Source organism: Euprymna scolopes, chromosome 31 (assembly GCF_053919585.1).
Source record: "Euprymna scolopes isolate OS-2025 chromosome 31, ASM5391958v1, whole genome shotgun sequence".
Taxonomy (NCBI): domain Eukaryota; kingdom Metazoa; phylum Mollusca; class Cephalopoda; order Sepiida; family Sepiolidae; genus Euprymna; species Euprymna scolopes.
Window position 1 is genome coordinate 48,223,594 of NC_136512.1, and position 27,668 is coordinate 48,251,261.

General features: G+C 31.0%; 1 protein-coding gene across 12 annotated transcripts in view; it reads right to left on the reverse strand.

The window, feature by feature from the left end:
* The window catches only part of LOC145255736 (extended synaptotagmin-1-like), an 888,623-nt gene that overhangs the window by 233,994 nt on the left and 626,961 nt on the right, over positions 1–27,668 (reverse strand). For all 12 annotated transcript variants that reach the window (XR_013863897.1, XM_080114367.1, XM_080114365.1 and 9 more), the window contains one exon: positions 9,070–9,122. Coding sequence is in view for 11 of the 12 variants with exons in the window: in XM_080114367.1 (XP_079970493.1) it covers positions 9,070–9,122 (53 nt within the window). In the remaining variant the exon portion in view is untranslated. The remainder of the gene's footprint in view (positions 1–9,069; positions 9,123–27,668) is intronic.

A 27,668-nucleotide genomic window follows, 5' to 3' on the forward strand; every position in this document is an offset into this window, starting at 1 on the left:
TAATAGTACAGGCTCAGGAATTTCCTCAGTGGTGCCTTTGTCTGTTAGATCATTAAACTCTTCCTGCTCTGGATCCTTGAGTGCATCATATTCTGAGGAGCTTTCTTCATCTGACAAAGTAATTTTGTCACTGATTACACACTTACGTAGACATGCTGGGCACACATCCTTTATGTGGTGTGGTGTTCCATCAACTGAAATCGAGTGTTGGCTATTGATTTTTGTCACCATTCCTGTGGCGAACTGCATCGTACATAGATTATACTCTTCAACTGCTTAACGATGTTAGCAGAAGAGACGATTGGTTTAATCGATCCAGGACACATAAAACTGACATGCCCAGGCCCATTACATGACCAACACAACTCAGATTTCTTCTCTTTTAGAGGACAGACATTATTCCTATGTAGATTACTAGTACATCTTTTTATCTTGTCGGCATAGGTCGGATATGATTTGCACATATAAACCCTGTGATTATTAGATCGACAAAAACAACAATCATATTTAATTTTAGACGCATTAACGTGAAAATTTTCCAAGGTAGAGGGCTTTCTATTTTGCAAGGGAAGATTAATTTTGGGAAAAGATTTTCTTCCATAATTCACTACTTTAGGATTTCTACAGTCGTTCCTGCAAAACTCTAAGGTTCTAAGGATATCGGTACTGTTGTCCAAAATTTGTACAAATTTGTACAAAATTTGTGTAATAATTATTATCCAATTTATGAATCAACTCTGATTTAAATGAGGCAGGGAGCTTATTAAATATTATAAAGCTCAACAAGCGATTCCCTGGAGAACCATCCTCTAGGAAATCTATTTTAAAAGAATTTTTCAACTCGTATTTGAGTTTTCACATCATTCAAGTATTTCTTCACTGCCATAAAGACAGTCCACGTCTAACCAGGAAGAGAAGATAGACTCTACTATACAGTTTTCATCTAGAAATTCTTTACATAGTAGATCTATAGCTACAGAATAATTCTCATCCGATACAGAAAGATGCTTTATCAGTTGGGACGCGTAACCCGATAAGTGATTTTTTTTAATACCACCAGCTTCAACGCGTTGTTATCCTAATTAGAAACGCAGTTCAAGAACTCCCTATGAAAGTTCAAGAAGGCTAATTTGTCCTTATGGAATTTAGGACATTCAATTTTTGGGGTCAAATTAATACCTTTGTCCTTTTTTAAAGACTTAAGACAGGAGTCACCATTTAACTTAATAGGAAAAAGTCCTGCCAATTTCTCTAGAGTCTGTAATTTGAATATTGAGCTCTCTTTGTTGAAAGCTTCCACTATCTCATCCTGGATATTTTCTTCCAGGTAGGCATTGGCCAACTTCTCTTCAAGAAGGTCCACCGATGCCAATTGCTCATTTACTTGGGTCTTATACAATACATATCTGGATTCATCAATTTCCTTTGAATCTCCTAGAGAGTCAAATATAAATAATATTTTCTCTCGGGTATACTTCAGTTTCTTTAACAAGAAGTCCACAGAAACAGTTGCCATGTTAACTAACTAAATCTAAGCAGAACAGTGAGAAAACGATGGAATAGCGAGCTGTTCAGGAAAGATCAGAAACAAAGACCTCTTTTTTTTTTTTTTAAAGACAAATGTCTTAAAAGTTTGCCATAACCCGAAACTGAACAAAACAAGATGGTGACTCAATAAGGCAGAATGTAGAACCAAAATAGAGGGATAAAACAGCCAAAGTCAGGTGAACATGCTTTTTATAGAATTTGGATAAAATAATTAGCAATAATTACGTATAGAAAAATATTTAGAGAAACTAAACTTTGGGTTCAAAAAGAAAAAAAATGGCTTTACATAAATCTTAGTAAGACCGATGTAAAAAACCATTCAGGGTAGGAATACTACTAGTAAATAAGAAATGTAGTATTATTCACGTGATTTGACAGAGTAACGGGAATTTTATCAGAAAGAAAAATAGGAAAGGAAGGAAATGTATAGTTCGGTTGGGCTGCCAAATCAGTCCTTCTGACGGTTCTTAAAGAACACTTTTAATGAATATACTTTTTACTTGCTTTTTTTCTTTTGGCATATCAAAGTTTGCAAAACCGCTCTGGTGCTTTTAGTTTGAAGATCGCAACACCGCTCTGGTGTAAAGCAGAGGCCGCAAAACTACTCTGTCGTAATTCCAAGGTCGCAACACCGCTCTGGTGTTTTCAAAAGCCTAACCGCTCTGGTGTTTTCTTTTTCTTCTGCCAGTCTGTTGTGTTTTTTCCTCCTTCCTTTTATCGAATATCGTGAGACACAGCCAGAACTAGTAGCACCAGATTCACCAAGAGAGGGGTAGAAAAGAAGAGGAGAAAGAGAGAAGAAAATACACCAATTAGAAGGGGGAAAGGAAGGGGAGGTAAATAAATAAAAATAAAATTTCGACATCCTGTCATGCAACTGCTTCCAAATGGCAAAACGGCTAGGGCCACAGTCTACTAACATCAAGTACAACTCAGTGCCAAAATGGGTTATATCCATTGCAACTCTGCTCCAGGTTTCAGGGACATCAAGCCTACCTGGTTTCCAATGCACCGGGGCTGGATCTATGGACTTGGATATTTTTGCAATCCCCAACCACCGACCACACTTCAGTTTCAGTTATTAATAGGTTGACTAACTTAAAGTACCATGTCCTTTCACACCAGGATGTCCACTAGACTGATGAATCGTCTGTATCTGAGACATGTTTGTGGCCACAGCACACACAAGTTCTCGGGGTTCTGTCACTTTACGGATCTCATTTAACCATTGCTGTATTACCCAAGTAAGTTGGTCAGCTCTATTATCGTGAGACTTAATGAGTCCTACATCGATTGTCAATGCATATTCAGAAGCCAGAGGTCTAATTAACATTTCCAAGGTTGCTTTGGTATGCACTCTTGTCTGTCTGGACAATGTGTCAGTTATCCACCGATATACACAAGCAGAATTCGTTCGTAAATGTATAGTTTTGGTTTTCCACTGCAATGCAAGGTTGACACCTCACAGCACAGCATCAAGCTCAGCCAAGTTTGTCCTCATGCACTACTCGAAGCCAACTTGCATCTTCTGTCACGGAATCATTGCTTTCCACAACAAGTGGCAATGGAACTAGCATCCACCCACACTGTAACATCTCCACAGATACACCAGTCACCTTTCACTGGATTGTCCTAGGCTGCTCTCAAACAAATGTCTGAAGAGCGTCTCACACTTGGTCATCTCATCCAGTTGTCATAATATTTGCCCTTTGTTTTAATCTAACAATTTTCCACGCCCGTCCTGGACACAAAATCCAAACATGTGTGAGCCCAGTCTCAGCTGTCCTGGGGGTCTTACTTTTCAGACCAAACTTCTCCAAATGTTCCTTAACACGGGTTGCAGAACACACTTTCATTCACAAATATACGAAGACACAGCCGTGTTTATGGTCTTATCTTGACTGAGGATGGTATTAACAATGGCCTGCATTATTAAATCATTGATCGACACAACACAATCCCGAACAACACCGTTGAATTGACTCAACATGATCACAAATGCAGTAACACAGAGCAATCTTTTTCAACTGCCCCTGAATAACTTATTACTTGTTTTTTTTTTTTTATAGCCGTTGGGCAAAACTCAATCGCCGCTGTGGGTCGGCTGGATGTAGCTTAATGGTAGACTTTTGATTTGCAATCAAAAAGTTCCTGGGTTCACTTTTCGCTGCAAGTAGGCCTGACACTGGCACACAATTCTTGTGCACTTCTGCACATGCTTGCCACACTCCTCCCTGATCTTGAAATCACAGAAATGACGATGTTGGGCAGGCCATTTTCTCCTTAATGATACAAGCTCAGGAACTTCTTGGCACAAGAGATCAAGAGATTATTGCTATAATTTCGTCAGACATTTTTAATGAATTTGCTGCTGTTTCGACCTTTATCTGTAATCGTCTCAGCTTCCATACATTTCAGAGATATCAGTTCTGTATATAAAGAAATAATTTTAGTTTTTCCTTTTGATAAATAATGCTCTTTTAATATGTTCCATGCTTTGCAACCATCATTCAAGGCTTCTCACATTATCAAAGATAAACTTCTGTCATCTATGCACTGTATCAATTCCACAAAAACAGTTATGTTCTTTTCAATAAATTCAGGATCGTTTCGATTTTAAGGTTGTGTCTGTAGTTTTTAGATTTGTAAAAAATCCAAAAATTTAACCTGCCACAGTTCGAATGTTGATTTCCATCCATCAAAGTCTTCCGCCGGGTTCATAATCTTTGGAATTGAAAACTATGTTAAATTTTAAAAGTTTCCAATAGGTAGTCTTGAACTGTAAAAGTTTTGCAAACGAAGAGCAAGATTTCTTCTGGTATAAACATGAAAGATTATGTATGGGACTTCTAAAAATATCCAGTATGTTTTATTGGGTGATTCTGGCTCAATTTGATTCGGCAGTTTCTATTGATAGTGTCTATAAAAAGAACCTTCCATTTTCTTTAATCAAACTCTCCATTACATGAAAACATATTTCCATATACCTATACTCCTTTAACTTTTTTTTTAATATTAAAAACCTTTTTTTCTATTCATTTCAAAAGAAAATACAACTTTGCTATATATGGGTGGTGGAATTGTATTTATCTGCAAAACTAATCTGCATATTCTTTTAAACATTCATTTTAATTAATTCCCTATTAGTCTTTTCAGTTTTCTAATGGGATAATCATCTTCAGTTAACTATTATGTGTAATTATATTCATGCAGATATTCTGCATGATTTATACTTGTGTGAAAAGGTTATAGTAAACACAAAATATATATTTGTTTAAAAAAGTTTGCCTACCAAACTCCTCTGTCAGTGTTTGATCTATGGACATGAAGCTTCATATATAGGGTATTCGGACCCATGCAAAACTTTACATTTGGGTTTTAGCTGGGGGAAACTCCGTGCAACAGTGTGAAAATTAAAAAAAATTGAATTTGCCAGTTGAAAGTCAAATGAATTACGAATATGTATGCGTAACGTAATAGCTATTGGTTCAGGTTTTAATTTTTAGCCTTGCAGCAAACATTAATTTAAAAAACTGTATGCAGAAAAAATATTTGAAGTTAGCCGTGCGTTTCCAACTGCACGTTTCCAAAATAATCTTGTCAAAATATTAAAGCTTCAATTTCTTTGCATTTTTTTGTTGTTGATAATCTGGCAGGTTAGTGCCCATTCTATAGTATTCTGTGGATAATCTGGTAGGTTAGTGTCCATTCAGGATTATTTTGCAAGACAGATTTATATGCAAATGGTGAGATAATCTAGATTTTCACTTGAAAATATTTTATCTGAATTTGAAATTTTCAGAACCTATACCACGCAGACAAAAGATTTTCAAACTTTAAGAAATAAGTTGTTTAATTCTTTTTTCGCAAATATTATTTCAAATTATAATAAAAAATAAAACCTATGAATATATGGAATTCAAATATTATTTCAGCTATAATAAAAAATAAAACGTATGAATATATGGAATTCAAATATATTAAACAGGCAAAAAAAATTATTGGTTAAAGTTGATTATATTTATAAAATAACTTAAATTATTTTAAAAACCATTTGGTTTAAAAAATAATTTAAGTTATTTTATTATATTATTAAATAATTAAGTAATTGTTAGATTTTCTCGTCCACATATCATTATGCTGAAATGTTGTTTTTTTATTTATTTTATTATATTACTAGCGGGGGGGGGTACCCGGCGTTGCCCGGGTGTTTTGAGGTGTGTGTGTTAAAAAAAACATTGGCCGAGTAAAAAAAAAAGTTTTAGTAGTAAGGTAGGATTGAACCCCGAAGCCTTAATGCGAAGGTGGAAACGAAAGAGGGAAAAACCAGACACCTAACCATCTCGGCCAAGAGGGAGAGGAACAGATAAGTGCATTAAGTGGAGGTTTATAAAGCGAATTAAACAGGTGTGAGGAAGTGGTGTGATGTCTGACCTAGTTTTGCGCTGCAAGCCAGATCATTCGCTTTTCGAAGACGCAGCAAGCTGATAAAAGTCGAGCAAATTAAATACACATGCGACTCCTGCTGTTAAGTCGTAGTTATTATGATTTAGATGCGATATAAACAGTTTTAAGAAAAGCGAGCCGAGCGAGAAGGCCGACGAAAAAAGCCTTTTATAGATATACACAAAAAGCGAACATACATACACACATTTTCGCTTTTATATATAGAGATTAAATAATTAAGTAATTGTTAGATTTTCTCGTCCACATGTCATTATGCTGAAATTGTGGTGGTAAGTCACCATCAGTGAAATGTTTCACTTGCACCAAAAGATAAATTGTTTTAAGTATAATTTACACGATTTTAAACTGACATAAATAATTGAACACTAAAATAATTAAATGTAAAGAAATAAATATGCTTTTTTCATTCAGAGTCAAGTAAAAATTCCATTTTAATTTGACTTTTAATATCCCATTTAAAAATTTTAATTATAAAATTTTACCTCCAAAAGATTTTATACAACTTTCTTTTTAAATTATGATCGTTTGATGCTGGAGAAGCAGTCTATCGATCTTGCTGTTGTGAATTCGGAACATCAAATTCAATACCCCCTCCCCCTACCCATGTAATACTTTATTTGCTAAAATCTTATTTTTCTAAAAATGCAATAAAAAATTTAATTATTTTAAAACATTAGCAATAACAAATATAAATAAATGACTGCTAAAATTTGAAACTATCACTAGGAATTGGAACATCCAGTGCATCCAGACGATATTAACTAGAACAACTGACTTACCAGACCATTAACCACTCTTACCAGTGGTTATATCAGAAATAGATCCTTCAATAAAAGATTAGACAAAACCCCATATGAAGCGTTTTGCGGTGTAAAATCCAAATTGAATGTATATTTGAAAAATGTGTATGTCTGTATGTATTTGTGTGTGTGTGTATATATGTGTGTAGTTTTTGTTGTTGATTTTTTTAAACGATATTAGGGTTAACGTCTCCGCCTCGGAGATCTGGTGTTTTTCTTAGAAAGTCGCCCATTTTTTTATTTGGACATATTTTTTATTTATTATTTTTAAAAGCAGTAATCTACAGACACACGTGTTTCGGAGCCCTACTCCTCTTCAGCGTATATATATATATATATATATATATATTTAAAAAGCGATTATATCGGTATTTATTTGCACATATATTTAAAAAACATGTATATATGTATTTGTATATATATTTAAAAAGCATGTATATATGTATTTGTATATATATTTAAAAAACATATATGTATTTGTATATATATTTAAAAAGCATATATATCTGTATGTATATATATTTAATCAACATGCATATCTGTATGTATTTGTATATATATATTTAAAAGAAATCTTAAACAATTGGATTAAAAATGGCTGCTTTTTACACACATTATACCAATATACTGATATTTTTTTGACCAATGAGAATAAAGATGAATTCCAAAAATATAATTTAAAATAAAATTTTTTTTTATTTTTACATTATAAAACAAAATTGAGCTAGAAAGGACTTTTTCATTATATAAAAAAACAGGGAAGGTTAAATGTTTTTGATAATAATGGCGGGTACGACTACGAACATTTAGATGATCTTATTTATAACTGTTTAGAACAATCAACCAATGAGAAGCCTCCAACCTCATTATAAATATATTGAATTTTGGATGCAAATCAGTTCGCTACCAGTCTCTGTCTCGAAACAACTGAACCGGACTACATTGATTCTTTAGTTCTTTGTTCTTAAGAATTACTCAACACTCGAGATCTTGACTGCATTGATTCTTCACCAATTGGATTTACTACCACCATCAACATTCAACATAATAGCTCAACTCTTAACAGATTATATGAATGAACTTTTCACCCTTGACATTGATATAAAAACTTGTATTCTTTTATTTGTACAGTAAAACAATGGCACTTGCATATCTAAAGACTAATTATCAACTCTCTTTATTTGAATATAAGCATCAAGTATAACTATCCTTTAATATAAAATGCTAAAGCACACATCGGTTAGCAGGATATATGAACACAGCTATTAAACTTAATTACGATAAAAAATGCTCTTTTTGCTCCTGATTCATTGTAACCACAAATTTGACTTTTCAAAAGTTTTAATAATAAAAAATATGCAGAACTTGGAAGGCATCTTATTGAAGCAACAATCCTAACTAAAATCCCAATTATATGGTAAGATATAAGATTTTCAAATTTGAACAAAATAATCATTAGAAACAATAATATGGCGTTAGAGACAGATTAAAATACATTTTTCCTCCACATACACTAACCTTACTAATCATTTTCGACCTATTTCCACACTAGTCATATAGGAATGTTTACAGTTTTCTTCCAAAACCGGAAATATACAGACATAAATTATATTGACTATAGCATATTTTTGTCTATTCCGTAACTGTTCACTAACCTCCTCCTGCTATGCTGGGGCCACCACTCAAATTCTATAATTCAGAAAATTACCATCTCCATACATTTTATCCGACCATCTTTTTTTTCAACCCCTGCCACCAATCTTTCTATTTCCTCTTTTCTATAATGCATCCCTTGAATAAAAGATATCAAATATACCATCTTTTTTCACTCTTAAGAAGCTTTTGTTAATGAAAGAAACACTTATGTGTTTTTGTTTTTTTTATTGTCTATAAAACAATTGTGATTTGTCCACTTTTCCATTTGATTATTTCTGCACATACCATCAGATTTTACTCTTACATTTTTATATTCATGTGAATGATACTTTCAAAGTTTTCACATGTACTATGCTTCCGAGAGTGATACTTTGATATTAGGCAGAACACTTATTACAAGATATATCTCTTAGTTTCTTAATTTTAATTGTGGAAGAATTTATGTAAAAATTCACAACAAAAGAATAAACTATGCCAAATGTAATTCGGAATGCCCTATTTAAAATATTTTTTGGGAATTGAAAAAGAAAATTCTTTCCTGTAAAAAAAAAATAAATAAAATTATTCAATACATTAATTAGAAATTAATCTTACGTACCAAGTGAACCGCCATCATCATTATGAAAATATGCTGGTCCAAGAGAATTAATTCTGAAAAGTAAAGAATCATTTTAAATTGCTTATTCTTTCTCAGCATCAAATTTCATGCCAAATCCAATCTTCTAACGTCATTAACAGACATTACATTTAATAATGCAAAGAAAAAGCTCTTTCCTTTTGCTCCATTAAAGGAATTTTAACTGAACTGAATTGAAAACAAGAACTTACCAATATTGACCATTTTTTGCTGATGAAAATTTGATGTCCAAAATTTGCAGATTAATTTGAATGCAGATTGATTTAAATCTTGCTTTAGAGCAACATTTTGTATTCAGTAGAATATAAAATTAATGATAACAAAGTTTAGTAATAAAACTTCAAAGTTCAAAATCAACAAATATGTTACAGGTTTTTTAATAATCTTACTGCAGTAAAAAATAAAAATAAAAAAATCTTTATCCATTTGTTACAGGAAAAATTAATAATTGATCAAATACATAAAACAAAAATAACTAACAAAATCCAGAAATTGTTTTTACTTTAGTTTTAGCCTGTCATAAAAAGGAAATTGATTATAAATTATTGATTATACCCCAAAATTTTGCATTGCACTGGAGTATAAGATATAAGCCATAATTTATCCTGCAATATTTACTAGTATGTTGCTTATTTCGAACGCTAAAATTTTACAAAATATTTCATTAATGGTTTTATCTTCTTATCATAAACTAAAGTTATAGTCCTTGAACTTAATTTTCTTTTAAAAATATAGATTATATGAGAACATTAATGCTTGTCTTACAAAATATACATTTCATTTTCCACATAAAGCGTTACAAGGAGACATATACAAACACATATATATACAAGTTAGAAAAGCATTTCATCCAAGGCATGAAAATTGTTAAACAAAATGTTTTTACTATAGGTTTTAAAAATAAAGGTACAAGATTCAATTTGAAATTTATTTATCTTCAAAGTGTACTTTCTATAAATTTTACAAAGTAAGGTATAAAAATTTAATTCCTTACTTTGTAAAATGTATAAAAGTGCACTTTGAAGATAAATAAATTTCAAATTGAATCTTGTACCTTTATTTTTAAAGCCCATAGTAAAAACATTTTGTTTAACAATTTTCATGCCTTGGATGAAATGCTTTTCTAACTTGTATCGTATCTTTTTAAGATTATGTTTTAATTAATTAATTAATTTGGATTTAAAAAAGATGAATGTGGTTTTGTATGTATTCATAAAAACTCTCCTACTCTCTATTTCAGATTGTATTTCTCCTCACACTACAGCTCATTTTTGCAACCCCCTCTTTGTATTATTACAGGTCAGAATATTCTCTCTGTTTCAGTTTGTAATTCTCCTCACACCACCACTCTTTTTTTGCAACTCTCTCTTTGTTATACATGTCTGAATAATGAGAAAATCTGAATTTTTTTAAAAACTTTAAAATAACTTTTTTAGATTAAATTTTAGAATTTAGATTAACTTCTTTCAGAATAGAAAATCTTTACAATTTAATAAGGAACATATTTCATATAGGTTTCATTAAAAATATTCAGTAGATAACGAGAAAAATAGAGATGAAAATTTCAAAAGGAGTGTATAACTGGTTACGCTCAATAGTAGCCCTCGCTAGCGAAAGAATTTGTTATTGTTATTATTATTTAAAACATTTTGTGAACTGCGCTTTCGCGCGAGGACTAATATATATTTCCAAAAACCTCTGGCTTTGATGGAGGGAAGACTAAAACTTGCTGCTATGGTTTCAAATGATCTGAAATAACAGCAAGGGGAGACTTACTTATAAATATTTTTCATATGTTATATCTCCCCTCTTTTGGAAATAGGGTACAATTATGAATATCTCCAGCATCTTGATCATTTGAAACCATAGCAAGTTTAAATTTCCCCTCCCTCAAGGCCAGAGGTTTTGAGAAAATATCAGATATTTTGTAATTCATATGCAAAATTAGGAAAACAAAATGACTATGATTAGAATATTGGTAAAAGGACGTATCTTTTCACCCACAAAAAAAAAAAAAAAAAAATGGTGCTATTTTACAATTTGTCATTGTGTAGAGGGAGACAACTCTCATTTAATAAGAGATTCGTCGATTTTTTTTTTTATCTTATAATTTAGGTCACTCGATGCACCAATATTTTTTTATTAAATCAAAACATTAACAAAAAGAAAGCTGCAAGAAATTTTTATAATGTAACAAAGTTGATAACAGTAACAATACAAAATGTAGTCTTTACGCAACTATTAAGAGAATCGTTTGTTTTCATGTCATAATTTCTGATGCTAAAACCAATTAACCAATGAGATGAAAACATTTAAAAAAAACTTTTTTCTACATTTTTTAGGACTTTCTAAGACATTAAATGCGATGATAGGAAACTATAATTTTTTTCAAATAAAACTTTTTAAAACAAAAGTAAAAATATTAAAAAAAAAGGCCGCAACATTTTTTTTTTCCTGAACAAAGCTTATAATAATAACACTAACATCTAGTTTTTAACTTCTATAATATGAATCTCACCTGTCTGTTTAAATGTATGTTTGTATGTCTGCCTTAAACTTTCGATAGAGGCGACGGATTTTCACGAAATTGGTATCGTTTTGAAGCTCGACCCTTTGCACAACAAATATTGAAAAATCGGCTAAAAGCATTAATTCCTTCATTTTCAAACTGGGCGCTTTTTTACAAGGAGGGGTCGCTTTTTTCGCCGATATTTTCGAAAGTCATTTCCTCTTTTCGATTGACTAGCCTTAACAAAAAGTTGCCACTTCTGTTTGGCGATGGATGCAACGGCAAAGACATCACATTTTTTTTCACGTTCTTCTTCTCCTTTGCGGTATGGCCTGCCTGCCCACTACCATTTTTTTTTTTTTTTTTTTTGCCACGGTATGTCGGGCACCCAGGCTAATAAATAATAAATCGCATTTTTGTTTTTTTTTCATTTTTTTTTTTAAATAAAAATAACAATTCCTGTACAACTATCAGCGCATTTTCATTTTTTGTAATGTTAAAAACTAGATGTTGGTGTTATTAATATTATAAGTTGCGTTACAGTAAACAAAAAAAAAAATCGCAGCAGCTTTAAGTTTCATCCTTGTTGTTTTATTAAAGAGTTTTATACTTGGTAATCCAAGTTTAGCGTTACAAATTCCAGAGTATTATTTGAGGATGGGCACTATTGCCAAACAAATTATTTTGCGCTAAATAGTATTTTTTGTTTAAAAAATAACCATTGTAAGTGTAGAACAAAATATTGAAGCCAGTCATTCTGTTTACCTTATCGCCATCGTGTAAATTGAAAAATAAAAATGTCGGCCTCTCTTTCTTCATAAAGTGATTCTTTAATCTGATTGGTCCATTTTTTTTTCTTCGAGAGTGAACTGCTCTTGGATTTTTGTCTTCAATGTTCAATAATATTTTGCTTTTCGGAAAAGTAGTTTACCTTGTTCTTTAAATTTGACGCAACTTGTTTTTTTTTTCTGTTTTGTATATAGTACATTTTCTTTTGTGGGAAGGGGGGGACCTTTCTTTTAATTTATTTTACATTTGAACGGAATAAAATATAATAAAATAAACGAAAACATTATGAAACAAGATTGGAACAAAATAACATTTGTACGAAACAAAATAAATTTATTTTATATTTGAACAGAATAAAATAAATTTATTTTACATTTGAAGGGAACAAAATAAATTTATTTTACATTTGAATGGAACAAAATAAATTTATTTTACATTTGAACAGAATAAAATAAATTTATTTTACATTTGAACAGAATAAAATAAATTTATTTTACATTTGAACAGAATAAAATAAATTTATTTTACATTTGAACAGAATAAAATAAATTTATTTTATATTTGAACGGAATAAAATAAATTCATTTTACATTTGAACGGAATAAAATAAATTTATTTTACATTTGAACAGAATAAAATAAATTTATTTTACATTTGAACGGAATAAAATAAATTTATTTTACATTTGAACAGAATAAAATAAATTTATTTTACATTTGAACAGAATAAAATAAATTTATTTTATATTTGAACGGAAAAAAATACATTTATTTTACATTTTAACAGAATAAAATAAATTCATTTTACAATTGAATGGAATAAAATAAATTTATTTTATATTTGAACAGAATAAAATAAATTTATTTTACATTTGAAGGGAACAAAATAAATTTATTTTATATTTGAACGGAATAAAATAAATTTATTTTACATTTGAACAGAATAAAATAAATTTATTTTACATTTGAACGGAACAAAATAAATTTATTTTACATTTGAACGGAATAAAATAAATTTATTTTATATTTGAACGGAAAAAAATACATTTATTTTACATTTTAACAGAATAAAATAAATTCATTTTACATTTGAATGGAATAAAATACATTTATTTTACATTTGAACGGAATGAAATAAATTTATTTTATATTTGAACGGAATGAAATAAATTTATTTTACATTTGAACGGAACAAAATAAATTTATTTTACATTTGAACAGAATAAAATAAATTTATTTTACATTTGAACAGAATAAAATAAATTTATTTTACATTTGAACAGAATAAAATAAATTCATTTTATATTTGAACGGAATAAAATAAATTTATTTTACATTTGAACGGAATAAAATAAATTTATTTTATATTTGAACGGAATAAAATAAATTTATTTTACATTTGAACGGAACAAAATAAATTTATTTTACATTTGAACGGAATAAAATAAATTTATTTTACATTTGAACAGAATAAAATAAATTCATTTTATATTTGAACGGAATAAAATAAATTTATTTTACATTTGAAGGGAACAAAATAAATTTATTTTACATTTGAACGGAATAAAATAAATTTATTTTACATTTGAACGGAATAAAATAAATTTATTTTACATTTGAACGGAACAAAATAAATTTATTTTACATTTGAACGGAATAAAATAAATTTATTTTATATTTGAACGGAAAAAAAATACATTTATTTTACATTTTAACAGAATAAAATAAATTCATTTTACATTTGAATGGAATAAAATACATTTATTTTACATTTGAACGGAATGAAATAAAATAAAACAAACGAAAAAATTAAATAACATAACATTCAATATTTCGCAGCATCTGCCAAATCGGTTTTCTTTAAACCTCTGCTGTCACAGAAACTCTGACATATATGACTGAAAGAGACTTACAGAAGTACCACACTGGCGTCTCAACTTTTTTTTTTGCTCTCATCCACATGTTTTCAATTAGTTGCATGTGAATTTAATCATCATTGAGGTCTACAAAATGTCTCTCATGTCATGTTCATATATGCCATTGTCGATTTCAGATATGCATATGCAGCCCACCCATCTGAAATGATTCTACTCCCAGGTAGAATCCACTGCCTAATAATTGGGATTAGGTTTCCCTCTTCCGATCAGGTACCTCTATCAAGCAGCGCTTCCTGGTACCTCTCTCTATTGCACCAAACACCCAGTGCCCTTCTCTCCAAGTGCCTCGGTGATACTTGCGATGAAAGAAAAAGCTTTCATCGATTTCCACATCTATTGAGATGCCTTCTTCCATACCTTAGAGTTGCTGAGGGTTTTCCTCCAGGTGCTGCTTGCAAATTTCCTGCAAGAAATTGCACCAGTCCACGGTTGAGTTATTACTTACATCAGCTTCCCAAGACAATGTCCTGGGAATAGTCCATTGCCCACATATATATTATTCGTATAATAATATGAAGATGCAGATAACTTACACTGAAAAATGAATTTTCCCTAGAGATCTGTTAAATTTGTCTTTCCTGCCTATCTACCTATACTCATCAAGTCCTTGCGTATATTTGACCAGTGTGCAAGGATTGTGGCAAATATCACAGTCAATTTTATTTTTTATAAAGCGTCGCCTTGCAAGCCATCTCATACTTGAAATGTTATTCGTGGGATGATCAAGCAATGTAATTTTCTCATTAGAAACAAAATCCACATCCAGAATTTCGGTGTCATAATTCACAATTGATGAAGAGTTTTTTGGTCGACCAACAGAAGCCATTTTTTTGCGAAAACTGGCTAACAGACGAAGAAAAAAATCAAAGGACAAGTCAAATTGACTATATACAAAACGGGGAAAAAATAATAAAAACAAGTTTCGTCAAATTGAAAGAAAAAGGTAAAATAAATTTCGAGAAAAGCGGAATATTATTGAACATTGAAGGAAAAAATTAAGGGCAGGTCACTCGCGAAGAAATAAAATGGCAGGATGCTGCGGAATATTATAAAAATATATATAAATGGAAAATACTTTTATTCTATTCTGTACAAATGTAAAATAAATGTTTTTGTTTTATTTTATTTTATTTCGTTCAAATGTAAAATAAATTAAAAAAAGGGAAAATACCCTCCCTCCAAAAAAAGAAAATTGACTATATACAAAACGAAAAAAAAAAACAAAACAAAAGGTGCGTCAAATTTAAAGAATTTAAAAAATACTTTTCGGAAAAGCGAGATATTATTGAACATTGAATACAAAAATGAAGGGCAGGTCACTCTCGAAGAAAAAAAAATGGACCAATCAGATTAAAGGATCACTTTATGAAGAAGGAGAGACTGACATTTTTATTTTTCAATGATGCGATAAGTTAAACAAAATGACCGTCTTCAATATTTTGTTCTACGCTTACAATGGTTAATTTTTTAAACAAAAAATACTATTTAGCACCAAATAATTTATTTGGCAATAGTGCCCATCCTCAAGTAATTCTCTGGAATTTGTAACGCTAAACTTGGCTTCCACCGTTTAAGGTTAAAGACTAATGTTTTAAAAACCTTACAATAGCATTTACTTTTCAATATGAAAAAAAATAGTCATAAAAATCCTAGAAAAAAGTTGCCGCAGCTTCTTTTTTTTAAAAATGTTTTCATCTAATGAAAATATCATTGGTTCGTTGGTTTTAGTGCCGTAAATTATATGAAAACAGAAACGATTTTCGTGTAAAGACTACATTTTGTATTATTAATGTTCTCAATTATATTAAAAAAAAATTTGACGCAGCTTTCATTTGTTAATGTTTTGACTTAATAAAAAAATATTGGTGCATCGAATATCCTAAATTATAAGATGAAAAATGAACAAATCTCTTAATAAACAAGAGTTGTCTCCCTCTACAGATGATAGAACATTCCAAATTGTATTCTGCACTATTAACTAAACACTGGAAAATGCTTTTTCTCAGCAGTATGCATTATTTCTTAACCAGTCTAGACTTAGTACCCGAGCCAAATTGCTCTACTCTTAACCAGCTTTTAAAAGGGTTCTTCCAAAGTAAATTAATACAAAAAAAAAAATCCAACCTCACAAATTGAAAGTTCCATTACGGTATCGTATAAAGGTAAAGCTCGAATGCTCAAATCATTCTCTATCGATAAAGCCAAAAAGAAAAAAATATATATTTACGCATAATTATGTGAGGGAAGATTATTTTCAAATATTCTCCTAAACTGAGAACGGAGTAACGGACTTATATGAAGTAGATATTAATAAGTCCTTACATTTTTATTTTATTTTTCTCTATTTATTTATTGTTTTCTTTTTATTTTAAATGGAGAGTAGATAATACACTGTGGTTGTGTTATCGGCAGCTCCAGTAACTCTCGCTTCTCCTTTTTTGTCCCTCAGTCCTCATTTCCAATGAGTGATTTTTCTGACAAAGGGTGAAGAAAAAGCTGCTTTCCAGGTCAGTAATACTTTGTGAACAGTAGCCTGAGATGTCGGAAATTTTTCTGTTTCTATGTCTATCCTTGTGGCCATGTCACTAGTAAGGGTGCTGGAGGTAAGCGTTTCATCTGGGCTGACGTTATCTGCCTGATAGTCCTTGGTTAACCACTAAGGAGGCTGTCCTATCAGCAGGTGTAAAGTACTGGGGCTGCTGTATTGCCATTTGGTGAATGGATTCTGGACCATGCAGAAGTTTCTGGTGGGGCCTCTCGATGCCATACTAGTGGTTAATTGTTACGGCTTTACCTTATGTGCTACAAAAAAAAAAAAAAAAAAATCCTTTCTTTCTCTCTCTCTCTTACTTTCCCTCTCTGTCCTACTCTAGCCAAGTCTGTCGACCTGTTCTACAAACCCCAAAAACTCAACATGAAATATCTAAAAAAAACAAAAAAAAAAAACACGAATAAACCTAGAACCCCATTCTCCAATGCAGACCCCTACTACCATGTCTCCTTCTCCAACATCAGGGGTCTACGTTCCAACCTTCCAGAGGTTGAAACACAATTACAGGAGACAAAACCGGACTTACTCTTTCTAAGCAAAACTGGAATAGGGCCGACCACTTCCCTAGATGAGTTCATAATTAAAGGATACTCCAACTTCAACAGTCAGCCATGGTTCACCACAGAATGTGCCGCTGCCATTGCGCACAGAAATCACTTTTTCCATAGCTACCAACGTAATAGATGTACTGAGACTAAAGCTGCCTTCAGGACTGCCAGCAACCACTGTAAAAGAGTAATAAAAAATGCAAGACAGCTATATGCTCAGTCCGTCAAATCCAAAGTAGTTGAGCAGCGGCTTGGTCCTAACCAGTTTTGGCAAATAGCAAACAGGATCCTGAACAGAAGCGTGCGTTCCATCCCAACCATCATCAATGGACCTGAGGTCATCTCATCAGCATCAGACAAGGCCAAACTATTGGCCAAGAACTTTGCAGCTAACTCTACCCTCTGCAACGAAGGACATCAACTCCCTGTATTTCCTCCTACAAAAGACAACACCCTATCCAACATACAAATATCTGTGCATGAGGTCGCCAAACTAATTAAGAACCTTGATTCCAGTAAAGCAACTGGCCCAGACGGCATTCCAATTATAGTGTTAAAAAAGCTCCAACCAGAACTTGCCCCCATACTTACAAAACTGTTTAAGTGTTTCCTTAAGGAGAAGTGCTTTCCAACACCCTGGAAAACCTCGTCAGTATGCCCTGTATTTAAGAACTCAGCTGATAAATCATCCCCCTCTCAGTACAGACCAATAAGTCTCATGAGTAAGTTACTGGAATCCATATTAAATAAAGAAGTAGTCAACCACCTCAGCAGAAATAACCTCCTTAGTGACATGCAATATGGTTTCCATTCTGCTAGATCTACAGCTGATGTGCTAACAGTTATATCCCATAGAATTAGTGAATCTCTTGACAAAGGCTTCCTTTCTAGGGCAATTGCTCTTGATATATCAAAGGCCTTCGATAAGGTTTGGCATAAAGGCCTACTTCACAAGATTTCCAGCTACGGTATAACTGGAAATGTTTTCTCAATCATTAAATCATTTCTCTCTAATAGGCTCATAAGAGTAATGGTTGATGGGCAGAAATCTGAGGCCCACAGTATTAATGCTGGAGTCCCCCAGGGGTCCATCCTGGGCCAAACTCTCTTCTTGATCTACATCAATGATCTCCTAAAACACATACTAAATTCATTCGTTGACATCTATGCTGATGACACGACCATCTACGGCAACACATCAAAGGCTGTAAATGACAAAGCTCTCTCTGATTCCCTCTCCTCTGATCTTGAGCGCGTCGTTCAGTGGAGGAAGAGATGGCTGGTTACTTTTAATGCATCTAAAACCAAGCTCCTAACTTTACATCATCAACGCTCTGTTCCTCATCTAGCATCAATTGAAATGGATGGTTCTCGTCTTGGGGAGGCTTCATGTTTTGACAAGCTCCTGGGTACTTACTTCAGATCTGAAATGGAACACATATATAAAGTCTGTTGCCCAGGCCGCTGGGAAAATGGTAGGATCCTTCTACTGCTCCAGAAGATATCTCACTACTGATGCAATTTTCTATCTCTATAAAAGCCAAGTACGTCCAAAGATGGAGTACTGCTACCACATCTGGGCTGGAGCTTCAAAAAACAGCCTATCCTGCCTTGATAAAGTACAAAATAGACTCCGTGGCTTAGTGGGGGATGCTCTCTTCTCTTCCCTGCAACCTCTCTCTCACAGAAGAGACATTGCGAGCCTGTCTGTTTTATCGTTATTTCCATGAGAAATGCTCGTCCGAGCTCCAATCTCTGGTCCCCCCCTCGCCAATTCTTCATGATAAACACCCGTCTAGCTAAAACCACTGTCAGTAATTTCCACCACTCTTTATCTGTGCCTAAATCAAAACGTAGATTCCATCAACATAGCTTTTTTCTGAGAACTGACCCATTAAATTATCGCCCCATTAGCCTCCTCCCTCTTTTTGCCAAAATATTTGAGTTCATAATTAATCAAGCTCTAGTTCACCACCTCACAGCTGCTAAACTTCTGTCCGACCAACAGTATAGGTTTAGGCAAGCAGATAGCCTAACTGTAATCTCTGAATGTATATACCATGCACTGGATAAAGCAGGGGAGGCTAGGGCCATAACCCTAGATATATCTAAGGCCTTTGACAGGGTTTGGTACGATGGTTTTCTCATGAAGATCAAATTCTATGGTATTACTGAACGAATATTTAACATAATTAAATTCTTCTTAAATAACAGAAAAATCCAGGTTGTCCTTGATAGTTGTACGTCAAAACAATGATATAAATGCAAATGTACCTCAGCGGTTGACCCTTGGACCTTTATTATTCCTGATATTCATAAATGACTTCCCTGAAAAAAGTTGTCTGAGATGGGCATATTTGCTGATGACACCATGCTCAATAACAGGCATGAGGGAAAACAAATGTACACATATCCAAAGCAATGGTGGAAACCCCAGAGGAAGAACTCCAGACTATAGTGAAGTGGGGACAAAAATGGATGGTCACATTCAATGCTGCAAAGACTAAGCTTGCTTTCTTTAATAATAACAAGAGACCTTCTCAACCACCAACAGCTATGACTAAAGGTACATTACCTGAAAGTAATGTATTCAAACTCCTCAGCTTAACGTTCACAGGGAACATGAGTTGGAACAGATACATCGAGGGCATTGCCAAGGCTGCTGCAAGGAAGATGGGCTTTCTCTACCATGCTAGAAAATTACTTATGATTGAAAGTATCCTGTATCTCTACAAGGCCACCATTCACACATGTACGGAGTATTGTTGTCACATTTGGCCCAGTGCATCTTCTAGTCTCTCCCTTTTAGACAAAGTTCAAAAGAGAGTTAGGGTTAGGGTTAGGGTTAGGATTAGAAGTTCAAAAGAGAGTCATCAACCTACCAAGTCCTGCACTATCAGCTAGACTTCAGCTGCTGTCCCATCAACGAAACGTTGCATCCCTCTGCCTGTTTTACAAGTATTTTAATAGTGGATGCTCTGACGAACTACAAGCCCTTGTGCCCCCCTCAATAGAAATACACCAGACAAGCAACAAAATCCCACTCCTTCACGGTAGAAATCCCTCGATGTAAAAAAGCCTCCGACTCTAATAGCTTCTTCCCTAGGACTGCTAGACTTTGGAATTCCCTTCCGGATTCCTACTTCCCTTACTGTACTGACATGCAGAAGTTCAAGTGTAATGCAAACAGACATTTAGCTGCTCAACTCTCTACATAGTACCTCTACAAATTATGAACTAGATAATAGCCCCCTACATCAAAATGGCACTGTGCTTTGGGGTGAAAATGCAGTAAAAAAAATCAATGAAATCTAAACATTAAGAAACGTTTGATGATTCTTGGCATTATATTAAAAAATTAAGATATTAGAATCTTATTGTTGTGTTAGCAATTATTCATAATTTAAAACAAATTTCAGACATGAATTGTAAACCATCATTCTGACTGCCATGTGGTCTGCAGTTGAGGCAAAACTGAATTTTGAGTTTTGACTGCTACTTTTGAATAATGAAGTGAAGCCAAATTTAGTATCTCAACTCGATTGTTTGTCATCATTGTTATCAAGCAATTTCTAAACTATTCATCAATAATTATTAGTTATGAGTTACCTTCTATTTTCAAAATGACTGAACTAGTGTCTGAAGGTTAACACTTTAAAAAAATCTTAAACTACTTTTTGTTTTCACTCAAACTTAGAATCTTTTTTAAAAAAATACACAATTTAGGATACAATATTTCATACAAACAGAATTTATACAATAAATAAATAAAATCTTTGAAACAAACATATAAAAGCTGAACAGAACAAGAAAGATAAATTTAGCTTAACCAAAATTAAAGCATTTAAAAAAATCATTAGATAAATAGTTCTATTTTTAATTTTAAATCGATAATAACAAAAGTCTTAAACAATTTGATGAAATTATAGAATTCAATTTTTTTTTATAAGATTTTAATTGTTACTGTTTGAATATTGTTACACATTTTAAAAAAAATAGAATTGAATTTTATTTTTAAATATTTAATGATGTTGATTTAACAAAGTAAATGAATATTTTAAAATCAAATAAATGAATAAGAACTCAGCAACATAACATAGTTTATAACAACATTGATTCATGCAATTTTTAATATAAATTCTCTGAGCCATGAAAAAGGGAAGCAATGAAAAGCAAAGTGGTTATTACAAAGCAAAATTTAATACAAAGATTATTACGAGGTGAAAGCAACATGGAAATAAGGTGCAAATTAGCTCAACATAATTATTACATTCACAGTTACATGCTTCATAAGTTTGAACACTAACTTAGGTACCATAATGAATTTCCTTTTTTTAAGAAACATGTTTTATTTTTCATATTTACAAGATAAATGTATAAATAATTAAAAGCAAACTTGTCTCCAAATGAATAAAACAAATTCACTGAACCACAGTTTTTTTTGGGCACTTTTATATCCCTTAAAAAATTAACATATCAACTTTATTCTAATAGATCAAATCCAAGTTTGAAGTATATTAATGTCTATTACCTATTGTAGAAAATTTCACAAAAATCAAAATTTTACTCTTTTTTGCCTACTTTGCATAAAACTAAAGTAAACTAAATATAAGCACATATTACAACCATAGCAGCTGTGAACCAAAATTCATAATTAATTGGATAATTCGAATTTCACCTTTTGTAAAAAAATTTGAAATTACATTCTTCTCTAAAATTAAACAAAAAGTAGTAATAGTTGTTTACATGGTTCCAAAAATATTGATTGTGGATGGGTGGGTGGGGTTCACACATACTTACTTGTTATTTGGAGAAAGTCAAGATTTTAAGGAGTTTTATACCTTGAAAAGGAAAACTGAATGAATTTATAAATAAACAGAAAAATGTCCAGATTTTGTCATTAAAAATAAAACATGTTTTGTATGTTTACATAAATATCTTTAAAATTTTTGTTTCAATTTGAAAAATAAAAAATGGAAAATAAAAGAATCCAGTGTTTCTGAAGCAAGCCAAATAAATTGAAGTGAAAGAAAAAATGTTTCAATCCAAATGCAGAGAAATTTGATTTCATTTTCATGGAACAATTGTGAATATTAAAATAAAAATCAACAAATCAAAAACTTGTTATACAATGACAGAATTATAGTCCTTATATTTTAAACTTCTACAGGTTTTATCAGGTATTATAAATTTCATAATTAGAAGAGTTATCCCCCCTTCCATATAAATGAATAAATGCAAGGATTTTTTTTAACGAGTTACTTTAAAATATGATGTATAGTATTTATAAAAGATTCTTAAAGATTTATACATCTGTCTAATTTGTAAAAGTATTTTAAAACAGTCCATAATATAGCTAAAAGGTCATATTGAGAGGGAGTATGTGACTGTTCTCACCCTCACTCCCTATCTTTTTCCTACTCTCTTTCTCACTTGTGGCACCAAATTGCCTTTATATTGTTTTGAAAAGAGCTCCCTCTCACTACACATCATCACTTAGTCAACTTCTTTTTCTTCATTTCTTTCTTATGTAAAAGATAAATGAATTTGTATGAATTTTACCAAACTATTAATAAGAGTGTCATTCCAAAAGTAAAGCCCCCTATTTTTTCTTTTTAACTAAAAAAGTTAAAATATAGAGGGTGATACCATTACAACGAGCGACCTTTTATATCTATTTTTCTACATAGTCACCACCATTCTCAATGCACTTTTTCCATGAGTGTGCATAAGTGTATAGAGTGTGCTTTGTCATATGAGGGTTATTCATAAAGTAACTTTTAAACTCTTTCTTTTGAAGTGGAAGAGTTACAAAGACAGGAGTGGTACCATTAAAACGACTGATTTTTTGTGCTCGAGAATTTATTTTTCTATATTGTCACTGCTTTTGCCAGAAATTCAATGATGCATCTCTGCTTTTGATGCAAATCTATGACATTGGTTACTTCCTTGAAGTATCACACCATAAATATCTGCAACAAAGAGATGAAATTCTCAGGTCATTAATGCATAAGTTCAATCATCATAACAATGCAATTTGTAATCCTCTCTGACCCATTTGGGCAGAATAAAAAGAGGCCTTACTTCTGGAATGCCCCTCATATTTATTTATGTAAATGTTACAGTTTTTGTCTTGTATTCACAAGAACTTATGAATGAAATGCTTATTATTGAAAAATTTGGTTTCAAGTAGTGAACTTTGCAGAGTGATAGAAAACTGCCAAAGCCAGTTAATACATATGAATATATCAGTTAATACATATGAATATATCAGTTAATACATCAGTTAATACATATGAATATATCAGCTAATACATCAGTTAATACATATGAATATATCAGTTAATACATATGAATATATCAGCTAATACATCAGTTAATACATATGAATATATCAGTTAATACATATGAATATATCAGCTAATACATCAGTTAATACATATGAATATATCTGATGGGTTGTTTGGTGCATTTCTGCTATTCAACAAAACACATGTAAGATGTACATAAACATGAATTACTATGAGTGTTAAGTAAATGCATCATTTGGTTTTCAAATGATTACTAAAGAGATAGATGTACTCCTCCGTTAAATTTAAGAAAAAGAAAAACGATAGTTTGTCAATATTTGTACTCACTATTTATTTGGCTATAAATTACTAAAATCATAAAAATAGAATTATGTCAGTAATTTATACTTTCCTATATTAATCATCATTTCTTATGACCTAAAGAAAAAAAATTACCATTGATTTTTTTATAAGTGGATGCTTTCATTCTCAATTCATTTCAGGTGAAGTAAATCTGAGATGGTTGTCTATATATGATTGTGTGGTGAACAATGGGCAATCAACAATTCCTTCACTATCTAATTACCATAAAGTCACTTCCACGGACAAGGCTGAATTGCTTACCAAGCGGTTTACCCTAAACTACACATTAAACTCCACAAAGCACACCTTCCCTAATTTTCAACTACAAACAGAAACTGCAATAGGTGATCTGCTCATCCCATGTTCTGGCTATCATAACAAAATTTGACATCTCCAAACCATATAGTCTAGATCTTAATCCTGAAAATTGGCTTTTTTGATACCAGGATTTAAGAATTATGCGACCTAAAAATATTGCTCTTCACTAAAATCTTTGAATCATTAATCAATCGATACTTTACATCTCAACAAAACTTCTCTTTGAACCAACATTATGGATTTAGGCCATCTTGTTCTACAGCGGATATCTTAATGGAGCTCTCTAAACTTACATATTGCACATTAAATAAGTAAAACTAAGGTGTTATCTTCAAGATCTTTGACAAGGTCTGACATAAAGGTCATCTCAGGAAAACTTGCATGATACTGCTGAACAAATATTTAATATTATCATTCTTTCTTATTGGCCACTAAAAGATCGATCTGATAGTTTTCGATGACCATTTAACTAAACAACATAACAGCAGTACATGTGAATCACATATTTAACCTACATGATTCCTAATCTTCATAAATTACCTCCCTGACATAATCACATCTGAGATGTATTTGCTGATGACACCATTCTCTATTCTCAGCATGAAGGTAAATCAAATGCACACACAAGGCAACGGCTGAATTCTTGGAAAATGAGATCCTGTTTATAGTAGAATGGAGCCAAAAAATAGACGGTCATATTTAATGCTACCAACTGTATCAGCATGCAAACAATATCATATGAATAAACATTTAGCTTTCTAATTCCCCACACAGGTTGTCTCCCTATAAATGTGGCCACTATCACAGTAACTCCTTACAGTTTAGTGGCAATATATCTTATTTGGAGCAAAAAAAAAACATTAAATTAAAAATAAAGGAGGAGGTTCTTAAGAAATTGAAATTCAGAGAATCTTGCTTAATTGGTGTCTAATAAATATGGATCAAATTTAATGCAAATCTGAAATAATTTAATTTTTAAATGCGAGCTTCTGCTCATATTATGCCCCCTTAACAAACCCTTTAAAATACTTAAAAGAAACTGAAACTTGGAGAATATTTATTAATGTCTATAATACATATCGTTGAAATTTCACAAAAATTGAAGATATTCATTTTCATGGAAGACCTCCACCCCTCCTTGCCCCTTTTTCATAAAACTAAATATAGCCTACATAACCCTACCTAAGCAACTGTGCTCCAAAATTCATAATAATCGGTTAGTTAGTTTAGAAGTGAATCTGCTATGTACAAATGCACATACATAATATATATTAAAAATAAAATTATATAAACATTATATGAATCAACATAGATGAATCAACATTTCTATGTTGAAACGTTGATTCATCCACGTAGACTCCTTACACTGTTTAATATAATTCTAAAATCTCTACACAAGTATTGAGCACTTTGGAAAAAATATTGGTTTTTAGTTCATGCTAACATTAATCAATAATAAATTCAATTTAATCAATTAATATATAACATAAGTTAAAAAAAAAAAAAAAAAAAAAAAACTTAGTTGTAATAAATTTATTTTAATTCAATAGAGCTATTTCAAATGAGGTTAGTAGGTATTTCCTGGACAGCAAATATATACTAACCTTCTAATTTGAAAAGGCCCTATTGGGTTAAATAAGATCAGGTTAAGTTTTTGTTCGTTTTTTTTTTTTTAAACTTCTTTTTACTTTGCTATGTATTAAGCTTATAACCTTAATATATAAAATGGCTACAATAAAACTATATATATACGTGATAATAATTTTTACCAAAATGAATGTAAACATAGAAATAAGAATAATATATTGTAAAGTATGGCACTTGGAAACTTAATAAAAAATCTACAAATTACTACAAATAATACGATAAACAGCAATGTGAACAATAATAAAATCGTGACGACTAAAATATAAAGAGTAAAGTAGATAATACACAATATAAATGATAAAGAAAAGGTTTGAATAATAGAGATCATGATAATAATAATAATAAAAGAAACAGAACAAGGAAAACCATTTTGTTTAATTCCTATATAGTTTATATGTAAAAACGGATATACTAAAGACGTTAAACAACAATAATTTTAAAGGACATAAGATATTAAATTACTAAACACAAATATGATAAAAGTATTCACCCATGATAAATATAAAAATATGATAAAAGTATTCACCCATGATAAATATACAAAATATGATAAAAGTATTCACCCATGATAAATATAAAAATATGATAAAAGTATTCACCCATGATAAATATAAACATATAATAAAAGTATTCATCCATGACAAATATAAAAATATAATAAAAGTATTCACCCATGATAAATATAAAAATATAATAAAAGTATTCACCCATGATAAATATAAAAATATGATAAAAGTATTCACCCATGATAAATATAAAAATATGATAAAAGTATTCACCCATGATAAATATAAAAATATAATAAAAGTATTCACCCATGATAAATACAAAAATATGATAAAAATATTCACCCATGATCAATATAAAACTACAAATATAAAAATATGATAAAAGTATTCACCCATGAAAAATATAAAAACATAATAAAAGAATTCATCCATGATAAATACAAAAATATAATAAAAGTATTCACCCATGATAAATATGAAAATATGATAAAAGTATTAACCCATAATAAATATAAAAATATAATAAAAGTATTCACCCATAATAAATATAAAAATATGATAAAAGTATTCACCCATGATAAATATAAAAATATGATAAAAGTATTAACCCATGATAAATATAAATATATGATAAAAGTATTCACCCATGATAAATATAAATATATGATAAAAGTATTCACCCATGATAAATATAAATATATGATAAAAGTATTCACCCATGATAAATATAAAAATATGATAAAAGTATTCACCCATGATAAATATAAAAATATGATAAAAGTATTCACCCATGATAAATATAAATATATGATAAAAGTATTCACCCATGATAAATAAAAATATATGATAAAAGTATTCACCCATGATAAATATAAAAATATGATAAAAGTATTCACCCATGATAAATATAAAAATATGATAAAAATATTCACCCATGATAAATATAAATATATGATAAAAGTATTCACCCATGATAAATAAAAATATATGATAAAAGTATTCACCCATGATAAATATAAAAATATGATAAATGTATTCACCCATCATCAATATAAAAATATAATAAAAGTATTCACCCATGATAAATATAAAAATATGAT